This window comes from Ochotona curzoniae, unplaced genomic scaffold, assembly GCF_017591425.1.
Source record: "Ochotona curzoniae isolate NIBS_2020 unplaced genomic scaffold, NIBS_Ocur_1.0 contig_66, whole genome shotgun sequence".
Taxonomy (NCBI): domain Eukaryota; kingdom Metazoa; phylum Chordata; class Mammalia; order Lagomorpha; family Ochotonidae; genus Ochotona; species Ochotona curzoniae.
This window is the reverse complement of record NW_024466512.1, coordinates 6,889,567-6,907,031: the sequence shown is the minus strand read 5'-3', so window position 1 is coordinate 6,907,031 and position 17,465 is coordinate 6,889,567. Positions and strand designations below refer to the sequence as shown.

Below are 17,465 nucleotides of genomic sequence, written 5' to 3'. Positions count from 1 at the left end.
GAAATGCTCATCTCTGGCCTTGTCCAGGAGCTAGTGCCCCAGAACCTCTGGGGCTGACACAAAGGCACTTGCAATTTTAACAAGCGCCTCATAAATTCTACTAAAATACACAGAGGCAGCCAGCCCGTTAACTGCTTTGCTTGTTATTTGCAAAAAGTACCTCCGATGGAACCAAGTTCCAAACATTCCTGTAAACACCGAGTGTGCACACCTGCCCGCCCCTTCTATCTCCCAGAGCAACAGGACAGTCAACTCTTCCTGCCTAGGCCAAGCTTTGGTGGTGGGCATCATCTCCCCGCCCCACTGCACCCTCGCTGAAGCAAAATCAAACCCTGCAGGAGACAAATCCAAGCCGCAAGTCGCCACAAAGACCAAGCCAGAGGCTAAAAGCAAACTGGTCACCGCTGCCACTTAACCACCGCTCTAGTACTAAGTCCACAGTCACACCTGTGAACTACAAACAGTAACATTTACATACAACACTACTTTAACAGTTTGGCATCACAAACTGCTTAGAAGGACACCAGAGGCAGTTTAAGCCACATCCTGGCTTGGATGCACCTTACGGGGATAGGTTTCTGATCGACTTAAAGTCAAAGAGAACTCGAGTCTCTTTCCTATCAGTAGTGTAAGACTCCTCTGAGTATTCATTCGTATCTTTAAAACAAATAAATGCTCATGGGAGAGACCAGAAGGGCCGCGATGGCAGAGGCTTGGAAGAGATGCTGTGCTGAGGTCCCAAGCAGCCTGCACGGGGGGCACAGGGCCTCTGGAGTGATGCCCTATCTTGCTGATGAGTCTTGCTGCTTCTTACATTCTTGTCCCTTCTTGGGACCAGACCCTGTTCACTGAACCCAAGCTGTGCACTGCAAACCAATCCTCTGAGCTCCACACAGGAAGTGGAGGCTCACCATGTAGACTGCCCACTCCTCACAGTCAAAGGCATTCAAGCAGGGCGGGGACCCATGAGCTGGCTGGCTCTCAGGCTGGGGTTGGGGGCAGTAAGTTTCTTTAAACTCTTTATCTACTTTCTGTTACCTGTCTCCGCAGGGGGATACGCTTGGTCAGCTTGTGCACGGCCGGCTGGCTGCTGAAGTCTGGCTTCTTGGTGGTGGTCTTCATGCGACACACGATGACGGTGACCACCATGCAGACGATAAGGAAGACCCCTATGCAGTAAATGGCTATCTCCAGGTAGTCTGGGGAGGCTGTAATCTCCTTTTCTCTTATGGGCGCTGGGTCGTCGATCACAAGGAGGAGAACAGATAAGCAGGCCACACAGTTAGCACTCCAGCTTGGCTTCAGCGGAGGAATCCACAGTAACATCCACTTTCAAGGCAGTGGCCTTTCCTGCGCCTCTGCCTCTTGCCCGTAGCTGTCCCCAAAACAGTAACCCAATAACCTGGGGAGTCTCTGGCCTCCGTGGGCATCTGCAACCCAGTGAGAGGAGCTGCCACTGCATCCCAAAAGACAGGCTACTAGGCCTCCCTGGGTGGCACATCTGGGCATCAGAGGACAACCAGCTGCATGCATGGCATAAGTCCCGTCTCTCAAATTAAAAACCCCTGCAGAAACGGATGCGCACGGTACGTTTCTAACATGACGTGGACCAGGGCAGGCCCTTCCGAAGGGAGAGGCGCCACAGTGGTGGCTGTGCCCAGGTGCACCTCGGAAATGAATATTCATTAGGTAGATCAGACTATGCGTTTCACTGAGCTCTTTGAACACCGTGCAGTTATTCCATTTCACAAATCAGTGCACTTAATAGAAAGACTGAACAATACCACATCACGGTGACCATGAGATACAATAAAAAAAAAAAATCCAACGTGTGTGTATCTGGTTATTCTGTCACTACAGTTTCCTCTTAAAGGCAAAACATAAACATGACCACATATGAACACGCATAATCAGTTTCACATGCTTTCTTCCTGTCAATTGTGAACATTGGGTGTTTGTCCCTTAGCCATCAGTGGTCAATCTACAAGCAGTGTTTCCAAATTATCTTTCTCTCCAACAGTTAATGTGCCAGTACTGTCAGGCCAGTCGGTTAAGCAGTGCCGAATGGGCACTGGCAAAATGCAGCACTGCAAGTACAAGCAAGCCCGATGCAGGAGGCAACTCAACAGGTTCAAAGCACGTATTCACAGAGCAGATTCACAACCAAAGAAAAATGGATGCAATGGTATTATTTCAAGCAGATACATTTCAATCAGAAAAATACTTGCAAGACAGTCAATACTTATCAGCAGCACAGCACACAATGAATTGATCAGTTTCTATTTTACACTCTATAAACTAAAGCATGCAGGTCAGCACTGTACTCTAACGACATGGAGTTAATAACTGGAGTGGCAGGTCAGGAGCCGACACACCACAGTCTAAGCAGGTTTACAAAGCAAATGACGCATAAGCAGGCAGGTGCCTCTCAGCAGGCAGTGGTCACCAAGAGAGTTGGACCAGAAGGGAGGCAAAGATGCAGCAGCAAGGTGAAGGCCACAGGGCTTCGCTGATGCTTGTTTCTGTGGAGGGCAGAAACAGCATCAAGCCGGAGATGGCACAAGCATGCTTCGCAGAAAAGGCAACCGGAGAGTCCCTTCTACGGCCACATGCACAAGCCACCAAGTCCCAGGTCGTGCACACTGCTTCTGTACTGCCACCTTCACGGGTGCTTCTCCCTCGGCCCCGCAGGGCACACCCATTCATTTACATCTCGGCAAAAATCCATAGTGGGCCCAAAGTAATAAAGACACATATGGGATTGCGGCATAGAGGGGATACACAATGGGGAAAAAAATTACTTTGAATTTCACAAAGTAATTTGGATTTCATCGAGAGAAGAAGTGGGGGGAGGGGACTTGGCCATTTCTACATTGGCTTCACTACAAACACAGGATCCCTTCAAGTTTGAAGGATGAAATTTTACTGCCTCATGAATGAGAGTGTGAGATCTCACTCCAAGGGTACTATCTCTTATGGGGGGGCATCATTTTACTTTTATCTTTATGCAAGGATAAAAGGGGCCATTTCTGAGAACAGAAGCTGTGTTAATTTTATAGCAATCAACCAAGAAAAGGGAAAAACCCACGGAGAGAAAGAGCAGTATGTACCTGGCAGAACTGTCAACCATGCAGAGTGAAAGGATATCCCAATAGAATTACCCGCCAAGCACGTATACTCCCCAGCATCCTCAAAAGTTACATTCCGAATATAGAGAACCTCAATTTCTTTGTCCGTGGTGTTAACACCGGCAGCCTAGAAAACAAGGGAAGCAAGACAAAAGGCTAGACGACACAGGGATGGTTGCGGAGGGGGCGTGGAACCAGGAGGCATCGCGCCGGCGGCCCCAGGAGGCGCTGGCCGCCAACAGCCTCCGACTGCAGCCCATCCACAGAGCCCACAACCAAGAGACACTGAGCGCCACCGGCCAGCTCACCTGTGCAGGCCCGTCACCACCTAGACATGCATGCAACCAAACACATGGAAAAATCAACCCACACAGCTCCACGCTCCTTGGCCTTTGCTTTGGTTCGGATTGAGAGGTGCTTTGCCCAGTCTGGTGGTGCCCAGAAGGCTAGGCGAGCCGCATTCTGGTCCTGCTGGCTGCAGACTCCCACCCTTGAGAATAAGAGGGTTCCATCCACGCAGCTGGGTCATCAAGCCAAACACGGCAGCGGAGCCCAGGTGGACACCTCACATGACCACCTAGTCCTGTGGGATCCGACCAGGGTAGAAGGTTGTCATGGTTACCCGGCTCGGACCACTTTTGTTTCTGCAAAAGCATCTTGGGTTCTGTAGCCCTGGAAGAGCGTATGTCCTTGGTAATAGGAAAACCGGGCTTTTGTGTTTTTTAGTATCAACATCTGTGATCACGCCAACTAAGAAAGTCAGCCTTCTGCTTTCAGCAGCATCCAGCAATGCAAAAGGAACTCACTTCAAAACTGCAACCAAGGAAATTATGCCTTGCTGGATACGGTCTAGCAGGGGCAATGTTGCCCTAAAAATTTGAAGATGTGAATTCTGCTGCCACGGGCTCAACAGGCATGCAGGTATGTGTGTTGGGGTGGGGGTTTCAGATGATGTTAGCACGTAGTCACGGTGGGAAATATGCAGCCTAGACAAAGCCAACCAGAAGAGCCAAGTTCAAAATGGGGCGATGGTGGAGCAGTCGGAGCAAGCACTCTGAACGTCGTGGGCATTTTTCCATGGCTGCTGGCCCCACACCAGCTGCAACACCGAAGGAAGATTATCATTGATATACCAAGACCACAAGAGTTGTCCTATAAGCTGCCTGCAGCTTCCCAAAGCACCAAAGTCTTTCCGGCGCCTACATCCAGCTTCCGTTTTAAAAACAAAAACAAAAAACAAAAACGTTGTTACCTTGCTGCTTGGGCAGGACAGTGAGCCAGGCCGACTGGTTGGCCTGCCCTATATAATTGGAGACCTTACATATATATTCCCCAGCGTCCGCCTCAGTCACATTGAACAGAGCCAGCACTTCTGCATTGGAACTATTTATCCCCGAGTGCTAGAACAGACACAGGAGAACAATATAACGGCCAACCAGGAAGGACGTAGCACTGCCTATGGTCCCACCACCAACACACCACAAGAAAACAAACTCCGTTATGTCTACACAGCGGCACTCAAGGGCCTCAGATTCCAGAGGGACAAAGGAAGCCAGTGGTGGGCAATGGACATGAGCAGGGAGGATGCGATTACTGGCTAGGGCCTAAGTCAGGCCTCCCCGGGTGCGTCACCCTCTCCCAGCTCTTTGGGCCTTGGGAATGTTCAGCTGCGGAGAGGACCATGCTGGCATTGGCTAGGAGCTCCTAGACGAGTCTCCTGCAAGCCCGGGGGGAATGTCCTTTCTAAGAACATTCTCTATGAACAAGTGAGCAAGCAAGCAAAGGAGCAAGTAGGCCAAGAACCGCATGTACAGAGCCCACTGTCCCTTGCTAATATTCTGGACAGCACGTCAGGTCACACAAGGAGAGAAGCTGGGCCTGGCATCACAGCATAGCAGGTTAAACAACTGCCTGTGACGCCAGCACCTCCTATGAGCACCAGTTCTTGTCTCAGCTGGTCTCTTCCAATCCAGCTCCTGTTCATGTGCCTGGAAAAGGCAGAGAGAAAGGTGCAAGTCCTTGGGCCTCTGCCACCCATAGGGCAGACGTGGACACAGTCTGGGTTCTTGGTGTCTACCTGGCCCAGCCATGGCGGTGGTGACCATTTGGAAGTGCTTTTCTTGCTCGCTCAGTAACTCTGCCTTTAACAACAACCAAAAAAAAAAAAAAAATTTAAGACTGAAAAGGAAAGGCACTGATGCTGTCAAAGCGGGAGCTGCAAGGAACCAGACACAGCAGGAATAAAACGTTCCTTGCTCAACATCGGGCTAGTGCAGACACAGTTCCTAAGGTTTATGGCCCGCCTTGCAGAGAGATTCCAAAGAGGCAGAGATCTTTGAGGAAAAAATCCTTCAGCTACTAATATCTGAGCCTAACACAGTGCTCACAGCAAGCACGGGCACAATGCACCCGGGCCCGGGGGCCTAGAGCTTTCAAAGCTTTCCCCACAGACTCTGCTGCATTTTCTCCAGCAGCTGCCCTGCACGGGGGGTAGCACCATGACTCCCAGCTTTTACAGAGGGGCAGCTAAGCCCACAAGTCTAAGAGCATAGGCTGAGCGAGAGCTGAGCTGTCTGACTCCAAGCTGAGTCATTCTCCACCCAACCCACAATTCCCTTCTGGAACCCCATTGGCAAGCACAAGATCTTGCTTCCTCAACTGCCTATTGGCCGAAGGAGAGTCATCCCCTGCAGGATGCAACAGGAAATTAAAGCACCCGTTGGTGGCCATGCCCATTCTACTCCCCTCTTACCCCCACCCCGGCCACTGGGCACCTCCAGGTCCAGAAGGGCCTCACCTTGAGCACCTTGAGGTAGGGCGCCCCATCAGGACCGTATCTGCTGCCATTCTGTTCCACGTGTTTGATCCACTGGATGTGGGGCTGTGCGTCACTGTACACCTTGCAGACAAACTCCACGTCACCCCCCACCACCGTGGAGGCGTTGGCAGGCAGTCCTGCCTGGAGGATGGGCCGGTGCGGTGATCGCTCTGCAGAGAGAGAGGGAAGAAAGGAGGGGCAGGGGCAGGGAGGAGGAGACACCGATAAATAAGCTGTGGCATTTAGAAGACGGTCCATGAACTCAAGCCCAGAAGGCCTCCGGTCCGCAGGAGGACTCCTTTAGGATAACACGGAGGCCCCGGACAGAACAAGAGCAACTTCAAAGGAGACCTCTGACGCGCAACCCTTGCGAAAACAAGACCTACTTGGAAAATCTGGAACAGAATTTACTACATGCCGAGCTAGTGCTCATCCACAGCCAGCAGACAAGCAAAGGAAAAGATTCTGATGATCTAGAATGGTGAGGTGAGGGGGGTGGCCAGGCACTCTTCACTTTGCCTTTGCCTTACTGTCACGGGCAGTAACACACTGAGGTCCCCAAATGCAGATGCAATTGAAAGCCAAAGCCCAGTGTCACAGACCAAATTAACAACTGGATTCACGTTTTCATTGTGGAATTTATCCCACTCATTCACTCCTCCAGAGCCCCTTGATTTTTCCGACAAGTATCAAGCGTCACCATTCCCAGTCCTTAGGGGGTACAGCAGGGCAGTGCCCACACCCGGACTTCGTGGAGGAGCCTCGCAGGAGTGCTCCGAGCTCCCCTACAGCCACCACCATCCTGCCTTTCCCTCTAGGAAAAAGAATTCTCTGCACAGTACAGCTCTCAGCATTTTCAGCCTGAAGAGGTTCCTCTCTGTTAAGAGGTGGTCTCTGTAGCATCTCTCTCGTCTAAGAATTTTTTTTTTTTGCAAGGAAGAGTCATGGAGAAATAGAGGAAGAGCTCTTTCATCCTCTGGTTCACTCCCCAAGTGGCTGCAATGGCTGGAGTTGGGCGGGTCTGAAACCAGGAGGCAGGAGCTTCTTCTGGGTCTCCCACATGGGTGCAGCGGCCACCCTCCTCTGCTTTCCTAGGCCATTAGCAGGGAGCTAGATGGGAAATAAAGCATCCAGGACTCAGACCAGCATGGTCTATATGGGATGTTGGCACCTCAGGCTCTGAGGCCTAACCCTGGGTACCCCAATGCTGGCCTGCCCCCTGAAGCAATTGTGCACAGGCAATCGAGTCAACCTAACAGTGCCACACAAGCCTCCCCAGGCGTTAAGTCACATCCAGCTAAAGACCGGGCTGAGCGATTCTGTAACACACAAACAGCCTACAGCGAGCGGAAAAGATGTTCAACACCACCAAGCATGAATTTTGCAAGGAAATGCAAATCAAAACCACGAGAGAGGACCCATAGCTACCAGCACCTGTCCAGGTAAGCTATTTTACAAGGAAACATGGGAGTGGATGTGGTGGTACAATGGCTTTAACTGCCCGCCTGTGATGCTGCCATCCCATCCTGGAGCGCTGGTTGGAACCCAGTAGCAGAGAACCTCTGTCACTCATGAGGGACACTCAGCTGGAGTCCAGGCACCTGGGTTCAACCAGCCCAAGCCCCTGCACCTGTGGTCACCGGGAAGTAAACCAGTGACGGAAGATCTCTCTCTCTCTATCTCTCCCCCACCCTTTCTCTTCTTCTCTGTGGCTCTGCCTTTCAAATAAACAATTACAAATCAACTCATCAATCAATCAATTGATAAATAAAGGGTTGGCAAGGGTGGGAGACACTGAAGCCCTGCAAACCCTTGGTGAGAATACCAAATGGCACAGTCACTATGAAAAGCAATATGGAGGTTTCTTCAAACATTAAAAACACAACCACTGCAGGATTCAGTACCTAGCACCTCTAGGTACTGATCCAAAAAAGCTGAAATCAGATCGGAGCTATCAGCACTTCCATGTCATCACAGCATTTGCCACAATACCTAAGATAAGGATGATTGGACAAGAGGAAGCACCACCTGTTCTTGTGTGGTAGATCCACGTGAAGAGACACAGTCAGCTTTCAAGGGGAGGGCCATCTTGCACACAGGTGAGCCTGGAGGACATTATGCTAAGTAAAATGGAGAGACGAGCACTGCACAGGGTGCCTGCATCAGGCAAACTCAGAGAATCGAAGTGGAATGGTAGCTTCCAGGGGCTGGCAAAGGGGAGACTAGAAGGGCGCTGGTCAAGGGCATGGAGTTTTGGTCATGCAAGGTAATCAAGCCCTAGAGTGCTGTGCGCCTGCCCACAGCCCCCATCAGCATGGTCACACCCCAACATCTCAGCAAGGATCTTGTGTCAAGGGTGCTTACAATAGTCAAACAAAAGAAAACATAGTGTAAGTAACAAAATTTAAGTAGCAGACCATACTGTCACGCAATCTGGTCCTCAGAAGCATGATACTTACACAGTGAGGGGTTTGTTTGTTTTTTTTTTTTTAAGATTTATTTATCTGAAAGATGGCAGGGTTACAACATACACACACATGCACACGCACATGTATACACACACACAGAGCAGGCTGGGGGAGGAGATTCCATCTGTTGGTTCACTCCCCAAATGGTTGCAAAGGCTGGGGCTGGGCCAGGCAGGAGCCAGGAGCCTCCATCAGGATCTCCCAAGGGGCAGGCAGGTGCCCAAGCACTTGGGCCATATTCTGCTGCTTTCCCAGACATGTCAGTACACAGGTGGATGAGAACAGCCAGGGATCAAGGTGACTGGCGTTCATCTGGGATGCTGGAATTGGAGGCGACAGCTTAACCTGCCGTACACGTTGGCAGATAATTACAAACTTACTGGAACCTTCTTACATTTCTGTCAAGAGCTACCCAAAGCCAACCATCAGGCCATTCACAGTTTCATTCCGAATGCCTGAGAGTGCCAGCCATTCTGTCTCGCTTCCTCCCCACTGTAGGGGTACCGCTGCTTTTAGCTTCCATCTAAAAAATAGTGAAGCAAAAGGAGGTGAGCCCAGCCAGCCCGACACACCCAGGATGTGTCCACTTTGCACCTGGGGGGAGGCCCACTGGCCTGGAAACAGCACACACCCCGACAGCTAGCTGAGCCCTTCTCTATTGGTCTTTCAGATTAAAATATCATTGAGTGGAATGTGCTGGACAAGAGCCAGACCATGTGCAAATTGATTTTACTGCACAAGCCTGCTGCTGGCCTTTCAAAGAAAGAAAAAGCACTGATGGCTTCTCTTAGCACGCCACACTCTGGAGTCTCCCGGTGCTTCGGACACCTGCCTTTCCGTGTTATGGTGATAAGGATTTCAGAGCCCCCAAAGAAGTCATTTATTAGCCCCAATATCACCCACGGATGCTGGGGCAAGAACCCACAAGACTTCCTGCTGTGGGCAGAAGCACCTCAAAGCTGGGTCCTTCCCATCATCAACTGAAGTCTTGGTTCTTTGGTTGTGACGCTGTCTCAAAGGTGACCACAGCGAGCATCCTGGTGAGGCCTACGTGTCCACAGGTGCTCAGTGTGCTGCGGGCAGTGAGCACACTCCAGGCTGCTCCCCACTGGTCCATCCACATGGGCAGGACAGAGTTAATGCCCATCTCCTCCCCTCTCCTCCCCAGGCCTCCTACCAAGAATCCTAGCAGCATGAGAGGAAGCTGGCCTTTAGGCCAACACCGCCAGCCAAGTCCACAAAATACACTCTTTCGCATCTCAAGTAGAGAAGCTCACTTCTTCCCGCAGAAAGTAAAACAAAACAGCCTTTAGGTATCAATTCCTTCCCTGGCTTGGTTTCCCAGTTTTATACTCATGTGTGTATGTGGGCTACTCAGTGTGTGTGTGTGTGTGTGTGTGTGTGTGTGTGTGTGTGTGTGTGTGTGTGTACACGTGTGCAAAGATAAATATTTACAGCGGATCTAGAGGTCTTGTCACAGCAACAAAAGCACTATAAAACCTGAAATGTCGTAGGCCAGATGAACAGAATTTCAAACCAAGTCGACTTTCTTAAACACACTGGTTTCTAATAAATGGTTTCACAAGCAAACATTGTACATGTAATACCAAATAACGACGCCCCTAAACAAGGAGTGCATTCATTCGGCCGGCCGGCGCTGGCCTGCGCCAGCCTTGAGCAGGGAGTGCAGCCACTGGGGTAACACTGCCAGGGCCCCGCACAGAGCCGCAGTCTTGTTTTATTTGTGGCCACACTGCCGTGGAGCTCTAGCTATTAAGTTATTCCATCGCTATCTGGCTGTTTTCACAGAAGGGGTGGGGGCTGAAAACCTCTGCACCGGCTAAATGTTATTGCATGTGCAAATGACAGCACGCCCCACGTGCCCCACGTGCAGGCTTCAAGGCGTACGATCAGACAGTCTCACCTTAACTAGAATAACCTCTTAGCCCCCCGCCCCCACCTCCCCCCAGCCGTTTCTCACTTTGGGTACAGAAACTGCAAGTGAGATCGCTGCTCAGAGAAACCGTACACCGCCTTCCAAAACTTCTTACAGCTGCCTTCGGCATACGGTGAAACCTTAGAGCATGTTATTTAAAAATGTTTCTTAAAAGTCGGCAGGCCTCGTGTTTCGACTTCCTTTGCAACCTTACGCTCAGCCCTCACACCAGTCGGAGGGGAGGAGGCCCACACTTTTTGGAGAGGGTCCCAGGCGCCCATGGCTGCGGGAGAGGGTCCCAGAGCCCACGGCTGCGGGAGAGGGTCCCAGAGCCCACGGCTGCGGGAGAGGGTGCCAGATGCCCACGGCTGCGGGAGAGGGTCCCAGACGCCCATGGCTGCCGTTGGCGGTTTTCGCCATGGCGCTTCTTCCCTGCATGTTCCCAGAGCCCAGGTTACTCTGCTGGTACTCCTGTTCTAACTGCCGAGAAGCCAGGGTGAAAGGGCTGAAGCGAACGGCTGACGAGCAAGCTTGGCTGGGCAGAACGGGCAGCCCTCCTGGGCTTCCCAGGAGGCACCCAGGAAGAAGGTGGAGGCCAGGGGGACAATGGCCACAGAGGCACGGCCCACAGCCTCGGCAAGGCCCTGGCAAACCAAACCAAAACCCCCGCGTACACAACCTTCCACAGCGGCCAACGTGCAGAGGGACCTGTCCGTGGAGCAGAGCCATGGTCAGCAGACCAAAGCTCGGTGCTGGCTCCGGTTCTTCTCCCTGTGGGAAAGTACAGGTCACAAAGGCTGTAAAAAGTCCACTGAGTAGAGCGTCTGCAGCCCCAGTGAGCAGGCACGCCAGGGATCAGAGAAGAAGCAGGCTGGTAGATGACACCTATAAGCTCATCAAGTTCAGAACCATCTGCTTTCCCAGCATGCCCCGGTCTCCTGTGTATTTCTCTCCCAAACTTGGGGCACACTTGCCACCAACAACCCATAGCAAGGCCATTCCGCACAGCAGCCAAGCACAGGCTGCAACCACCCAAAGTCCCAGGGCTGAGCTGGGGACATCCTGTCCCTGGGCTCCGGCACTGCCATTCCCTTAAGGAGCGTGCACGTGCTGTCTTCAAATTAACATCAAGATTTAATTACCCTTCCTCCAAAATGGCAGCTTCTTAGCAACCCCCAGGTGCTGAGCACAGAGCACACAGTATAAGCGCAAACCACGAAGCTGCTGCACTTTGCAAAGCCCAGCCTAGCTCCTTTCCAAAGAGGAGGTGGCGGTTGCTTTTGTTACGGAGGGGCAAAAAAAGAAGAAGCAAAATGCACTAAACTAGTTAGCAAGGGGCCTGGTGATCAGCAGGAGGGAGCTGATCAAAGCTCTGCCAAGTTGGAGGGGCACAAGGACTTGGTAAAGGCCTCACACTAATTACAATTAGTAGAACCAGTTCACTGCTTCGTGAAGACTCCGCCCAATGTACTCAGACCATTCAAACCCAGCTGGTCTGTTGAGGTGGACACGGAGCTTTCTTTTGTTGTCCCTAAGCCTTCTCCAACTATGGGGGCCAGCACAGAAACGGAAAGAAGATTCCTGGTGCCCACTGCCAGCAAGTGCCCCGGGCCACTGGGCACTTTCAGTTACTTTGACGAACTGACAAGATTTTTAACTTTTGCACCTTTTATTTGATTTTTTGGAGAAAGTGGGACTGCTCCGCTGCTTTCTCGGAGTACTCTTTGTTCTCCACTGCCGTCCAGCAGTCCAGGTGCCTGCTCTGCCTGCCGGGGGGGATTCAGCTTCCTGTCCAACAGGGATGTCTGCAGAATCAGCTGGTTCGGGGAAAGCCGAGTGCTGCCCCTGCAGCTCTGAAGTCACAAAGCGACTTGTGGAGGCTGTGCAGTGTAAACCAGCAGCACGCCCTTCGTGCTCACTGCTGTGGAGAAGCACCGTGCACAGCCGGTTGGGGCTTCAGCCTGGGAAGATCGAGGCAGGTGGGCACAAAACACCTTCCCTCATTAACCACCAGTGGGTCCCACCAGCTGGGTGTCAATTTGGATCTTCTTGGGTAAATTACCAGTACAGACCAGAGTGTCATTGGAACCCCAGATGCTCAGGGTTCCCTAGGGCTCTGTGCCTTCACAGCAGTAAACAGAACCCTAGACTCTAGTGGCCACAGAGGCAAGCCACAGTTAGGTAAGAAGGCATGGCTCCTTTTGTGAAAAGCAGCCTTGACTTGGCAGTGGTGAAAGAGTTTTTGGAGCCAGAATTCTGTTCTGGTCACGCGATGTCAAGGTACTTAACGCCCCTGACCCCGATACTCTCCAAGCTGGCTAAGACGATCCATCTGGTCTTTTATCTTTGAGGCACATGTGTTCAAAAGGACACATGGCAGAGGTGTCCCCACGCCAGAGAACAGGATCTATTTCCAGGGCCAAGGAAAGCTGACCCGCCGATTAGTGGAGTGTATTTATCTTGTCCCGTTTACTAAACGACAGCTTTTCTCTCTCTTAGCACGTGGTCCCTCTCTACATGTTGACTCTGATGTAAAGCTCAGACGTCAGCCTTCCCCGGAGCCCTCCTGAGGCTCAGGGATAAACACAGCTGAGGGCCAGCCTGCAGGGGCCTGCTTGGAGCCTGGGGGGCCAGGGTGCCCCAGCTCAGGAATGTGAGTTAACCAGCTGGGATCTGCATAGCTGGGCTTCCTGCATAGGAAGAGCAAGGCGAGAGAAGGTGAGAGTGTTCCGGAATTAAAGACACCCTTTGTTATCAAGGCTCCACTCGCAATGAGGGTATCTTCTCCCAAGTCTGTGAAGGTCCTCAAAAACCAAACCACCAAGGAAACCCAGTCGAAGACAGCGCTGCTCAAATGCAGCCACTTGGGTCTAAAAAGGACCTAATTACCCTACCTCTAGAACACGACAAAATTTCACACCGGTACCCAAAAATGGGGTGCTGCTGTACCAGGTCGTGTCATCAGAAAATAGAAGATGTGTATGACATAAATGGGACTTGCTAAAGTCTACCGGACGCATGAGAAAACAGCGTAGGGACCACTGGTAAGAATGGAGTAGCCATACGCATACAGACACAGAACGACATCAAGTGTACAAACATGAACAGGCTCCACAACTTTCCCCACCTAAAAAGCCACGTTTTTTTCAGGAAGTCTACATGTTCATCTCTCCAGGGCCTCATCCTGCTCCTGCCGCGAGCCCAGCAGCCATGCACGCCTTCAGCCCATCTGAGCAAACAGGAAGTGCCCCCTTTGGAACACACCCCCAAGAAGCTGAACTATAAACCCCACCTGTTTTTTTGGAGACAGATTTCAGACCCTGAAAATTAAGCGTAGGTCTGGACGCTCCTTAGTGCAAGCATCACCTTTGAGAAGATTTAAAACAGACATGCAGGTCACAAAAGGGGCTCAGATCCCAACTCCACCCCTCACCAGCAGCACTGAAGCACAGAGCTCTGAAGCGGCCTACCCCCCATTAGTGATGGTTCAGGTTCTTCTGACCACAGGTCAAAGTTCCAGGGCTAAGTCCTTTGAGTTTCAGCTCAAAGCCTATACAGAAACAGTGAGAGCTCCCCTTTTCAAATAAAGCAGAAGATCCTTCTAGAATAACAGCCAATGCCTATCTCTCACAAACCCCCGCCCCCCACCGATGCACTGGGTGCTGTATGCCGAGTTGGACACCTATTTTGGAAAGGTCAGAATTCCTGTAAGATTTGTTTGAAATAACCCTCCAATGGGACTCCAAGAAAGCTCTGCCTCCCAGTAACTGGCACCTGTCGGCCAAGTGCAACTCCACAGGCATTCTGTGCTCTGCAGGCAACCAGGATTCTTCATGATGACACATCAAGCACACAGGACCCTGGCTATCTCCCAAAAAAAGGGCAACGAGGTTCTCACTGCTCCATTCTGCCTTCTTAGAAAGGAGAACAGAAAAGCCTCCCATAGCAACAACAGAACTCACAACCGTCTTGCCTCCAAGGCCAACTGCACCTGGGCTGCCAGTGAGAAAACTCAGGCACTCTCCCAGTCAAACTTAGCAGCACATCCTCCCTTCCCGCGGGCCCATGAGAACAACCTGCGTGTGAAGACCATGAACACAGCAGTGAGGTGTTGTAAGGTACGAAGTGTCGTGAAAGCCAGTATGTACACGTATGAAGATGGCAACGCTCACAAAACTCTTCAAGGGCCCTTGGGTTTATTCTGACAGCTTGTGATTGAGCCGTGTGTGTTTAGAGAGGAACTGTTGAGCTCTTGCTCCAGAACTGATACCTTAAAGCTACAAGATGTAGCTTGTAATTTATTATAGATCTGAAATCTTAAGACCAAACGTGCTTCAGATACTGGAGTTCTGGGGCTTTGGGAGTACCTGCAGAGACTTCCAGATAAGCATCCCTAATCTGAAAGTGGAGCAGCCAGGATTTGAACCATATGGGATGAGGGCTTTGTAGGTGGTAGGTGAAGGCACTGAGCCACAATGCCAACCCCATCATTTTAACATGTGGAGTTGGGGCATTTCAGTCTGCATTTCAGTTCAGCACAGACTGAGAGGAACCTGGCCACACTGCGGCCTTGCTGCACATCGTGGCGATCCCACACAACTGTGCAGCTTCACACTAAGCTTGCCTTCTCTCTGCCTGTCCGCAGCTGCATGCAAGTGTGATACGGAGACCTTTTCCTTAAAATGGTAAGCCATTAACTCAAACACAACACTTCCACATCCTCTTTGCCTGTACCACAGGGTCAATGCCAAAGATCAGACAACAGACCAAATATTAGCCTTCTTGCCAGCAACCCCAGGGAGGCCCTGTCAGAACCGAAATGATCAATAACCCTTCCATCCTCAACAGTGGGGCAAAGGGCAGATGACGGCTGGCGTTGCAGTGCGATGGGTCCAGCTGCCTCTTAGGAAGCTAGCATCCCCTATTATGGCACCAGTCCAAGCCTCAACTCTATTTCCGATCCAGGTTTCTGCTAGTAAGCCTGAGAAGGCAGTGGAAGATGGCCCTGGTGTTTGGGCCCTGACCATACATGTGAGAGACCAGATACAGAGTTCATGGTTCTGGGCTTCAGCCTGGCCCTGGCTGTTGCAGGCATTTGTGGCGTGAACCTATGGATAGATCAGTCTTTCTTTCTCTCTCTCTCTCTCTCTCTCTCTCTCTCTCTGGCATCCCACCTGCAGGGAACTATTTATTTGCCATCATCCAACTGCTTCCTGGCCAGCCTTTGCCCCCAGGAATTCCAGTTGTGAAACAGGAGTGAAAAGCCACCGTGGGGCATTCCAGGGCTCATTAAACAGTAGCTAGCTTCCCAAGGATGTTTTGAAACCTCAGTCCTGGGGGGAAGGGATAAACGTGGCCATTTTCTTGATCAGAGCTGGGCTGAGCCTGTGTCTCTGCCTGGAGATATGGGGAGTGGGAGGAGCTACTTGACAGGGCAAATGAGCAGTCACAGAGCCCTAATTATCTCACGTACAGTTCCAGCCATCTCATCTTCCAAGTGGTGTTGCCAGGAAAGTGGGTCATCACCCCCATTCTACAGACAAGGGGACTGAGGCTCAAAGGTTCTGTGACTTTTCCAGGACTATCAAGCAGCCAAAGAACGGAAACAGAACTTGACCCCGGACTATCCTGCCTCTGCTGCGTGATTGGATAGGACCTGGCTGGCAGGGCTCCTTGAGGGTGTGCTGACGCAGTGAAGGTTTGCAAGGAAAGAAATGAGGCAGCCATGACCACAAAGAAGCTACAGGAACTGTTACCCACTCAATCCATGCTAACTCCATAGGCCTTGCTGCGACCTGGCAATGCCTCCACAAAGCCCTTCTCAACAGATGCACTTCCTCCCTCACTCCAGCAGGATTTCACAGCCCTGGAGCTGGCAGGCAAGTGCCAGGACCAGGAGAAAGCCTCATATCTTCACCCCAGAGCATGAAATGAAGAATGAATTGGCAGCAAGATCAAGAACCCCAAAGAATCAAGTGAACTAAATGAGGCTTGTCTCGGAAGCTTCTGGGTCAAGAGGCTTTGAGTTTAGAAACCCACTGAGCTCCACAAGGGGCTGAGGCCTCCCGAGTGCTGGGGAGGGCATGGGGGAAGCAGGCTTCACAATGTCACAGGCTCACGTGTTCATCATGCTCTGGAAACATCACCACCAGAGGCAGTTCTGTCCAGGTGCCAAGTATGATGGAGACCAGGACTGAGATGTGCCCATTGATCAGGGGCCCGGGAGCAGTTCCCCAAACTTTGATAACAACGTAGTCAGTTAGCAGAGAAGGCCAACACACCTTGATTTACTTATACCCTACTGGGCTCAAAAAGCCCCCCAGAGCCCCAAATGCCCTCCATAGGCCGGGGAAGGAGGGGACAGGCTCTGGCTCATCTCGGTCCCTTTGCCTCTCAGAGATCACACTGGGCCTTTGTCTTCGGAGGCAGAGGCTGCCCTCAGCAATAAAGAGTTTACACAATATCTCCCTTCTACCACAAGGGACAGACTGCCAGGAGCCCAGGGCCAGGGGTCCACTCCAACGTTGGGGCTGCCAGTCAGTGCTGGGTGTAAAAATCCCCAAATCCCCCTCCCAAACACACACGTGAGAGGAGCCAGTACTGGGGCAGATTCCTGCTGCTGCGGGGCTGTGTCCCATCATGCCCGGAACAGAGGCCCAGCAGATGCCTGAGAAGGGCTGGACCGTGGTGCCCATTCCAGCCTGCCGACAGACAAGTCAGGGCTGGTCGGTGGTACCGCCCATCTCCACCGTCCGCACACCTCCATCACTGTCACTGCCCATTGCCTCTGGCTCTCGCTCTAGGGGAGCGGTGAACTCTTCAGTAGAGAGGGCACCCAGCTGGCATCAGCAAACCAAAGGCCACCTCCACATCCACTGTGCTCTGCCAGCTCAGTAGAGTTCACAAATCATCAGTGGTCTCCCAGGAGATAGAACTGGATTGGCCAAGAGGAGCAGACCTTATCAAAGCAAAGCCAAAGTGACCTCAGGTGAAGGAGACCAACTGTACTGGGTCTCTGGGTCTCTCTCTCTCTCTCTCTCTCTCTCTCTCTCTCTCTCTCTCCCCGTGTGTGTGTGTGTGAAGGTTTTGTTTTGTGTGGCAACGAGCTGACACAA

General features: G+C 51.7%; 1 protein-coding gene across 7 annotated transcripts in view; it reads right to left on the bottom strand.

Moving 5' to 3' along the window:
• FGFR2 (fibroblast growth factor receptor 2) overlaps nt 1-17,465 on the bottom strand; it is a 93,525-nt gene that overhangs the window by 28,185 nt on the left and 47,875 nt on the right. For 3 of the 7 annotated variants that reach the window (XM_040991751.1, XM_040991753.1, XM_040991754.1), the window contains 3 exons: nt 5,926-6,116; nt 4,381-4,528; nt 1,039-1,235 (listed from right to left, as the gene is read on the bottom strand). In XM_040991751.1, the coding sequence (XP_040847685.1) occupies nt 1,039-1,235; nt 4,381-4,528; nt 5,926-6,116 (536 nt within the window). Of the gene's footprint in view, nt 1-1,038; nt 1,236-3,110; nt 3,256-4,380; nt 4,529-5,925; nt 6,117-17,465 lie in introns of all 7 variants that reach the window. The other 4 variants (XM_040991752.1, XM_040991757.1, XM_040991758.1 and 1 more) reach the window with 3 other exon arrangements.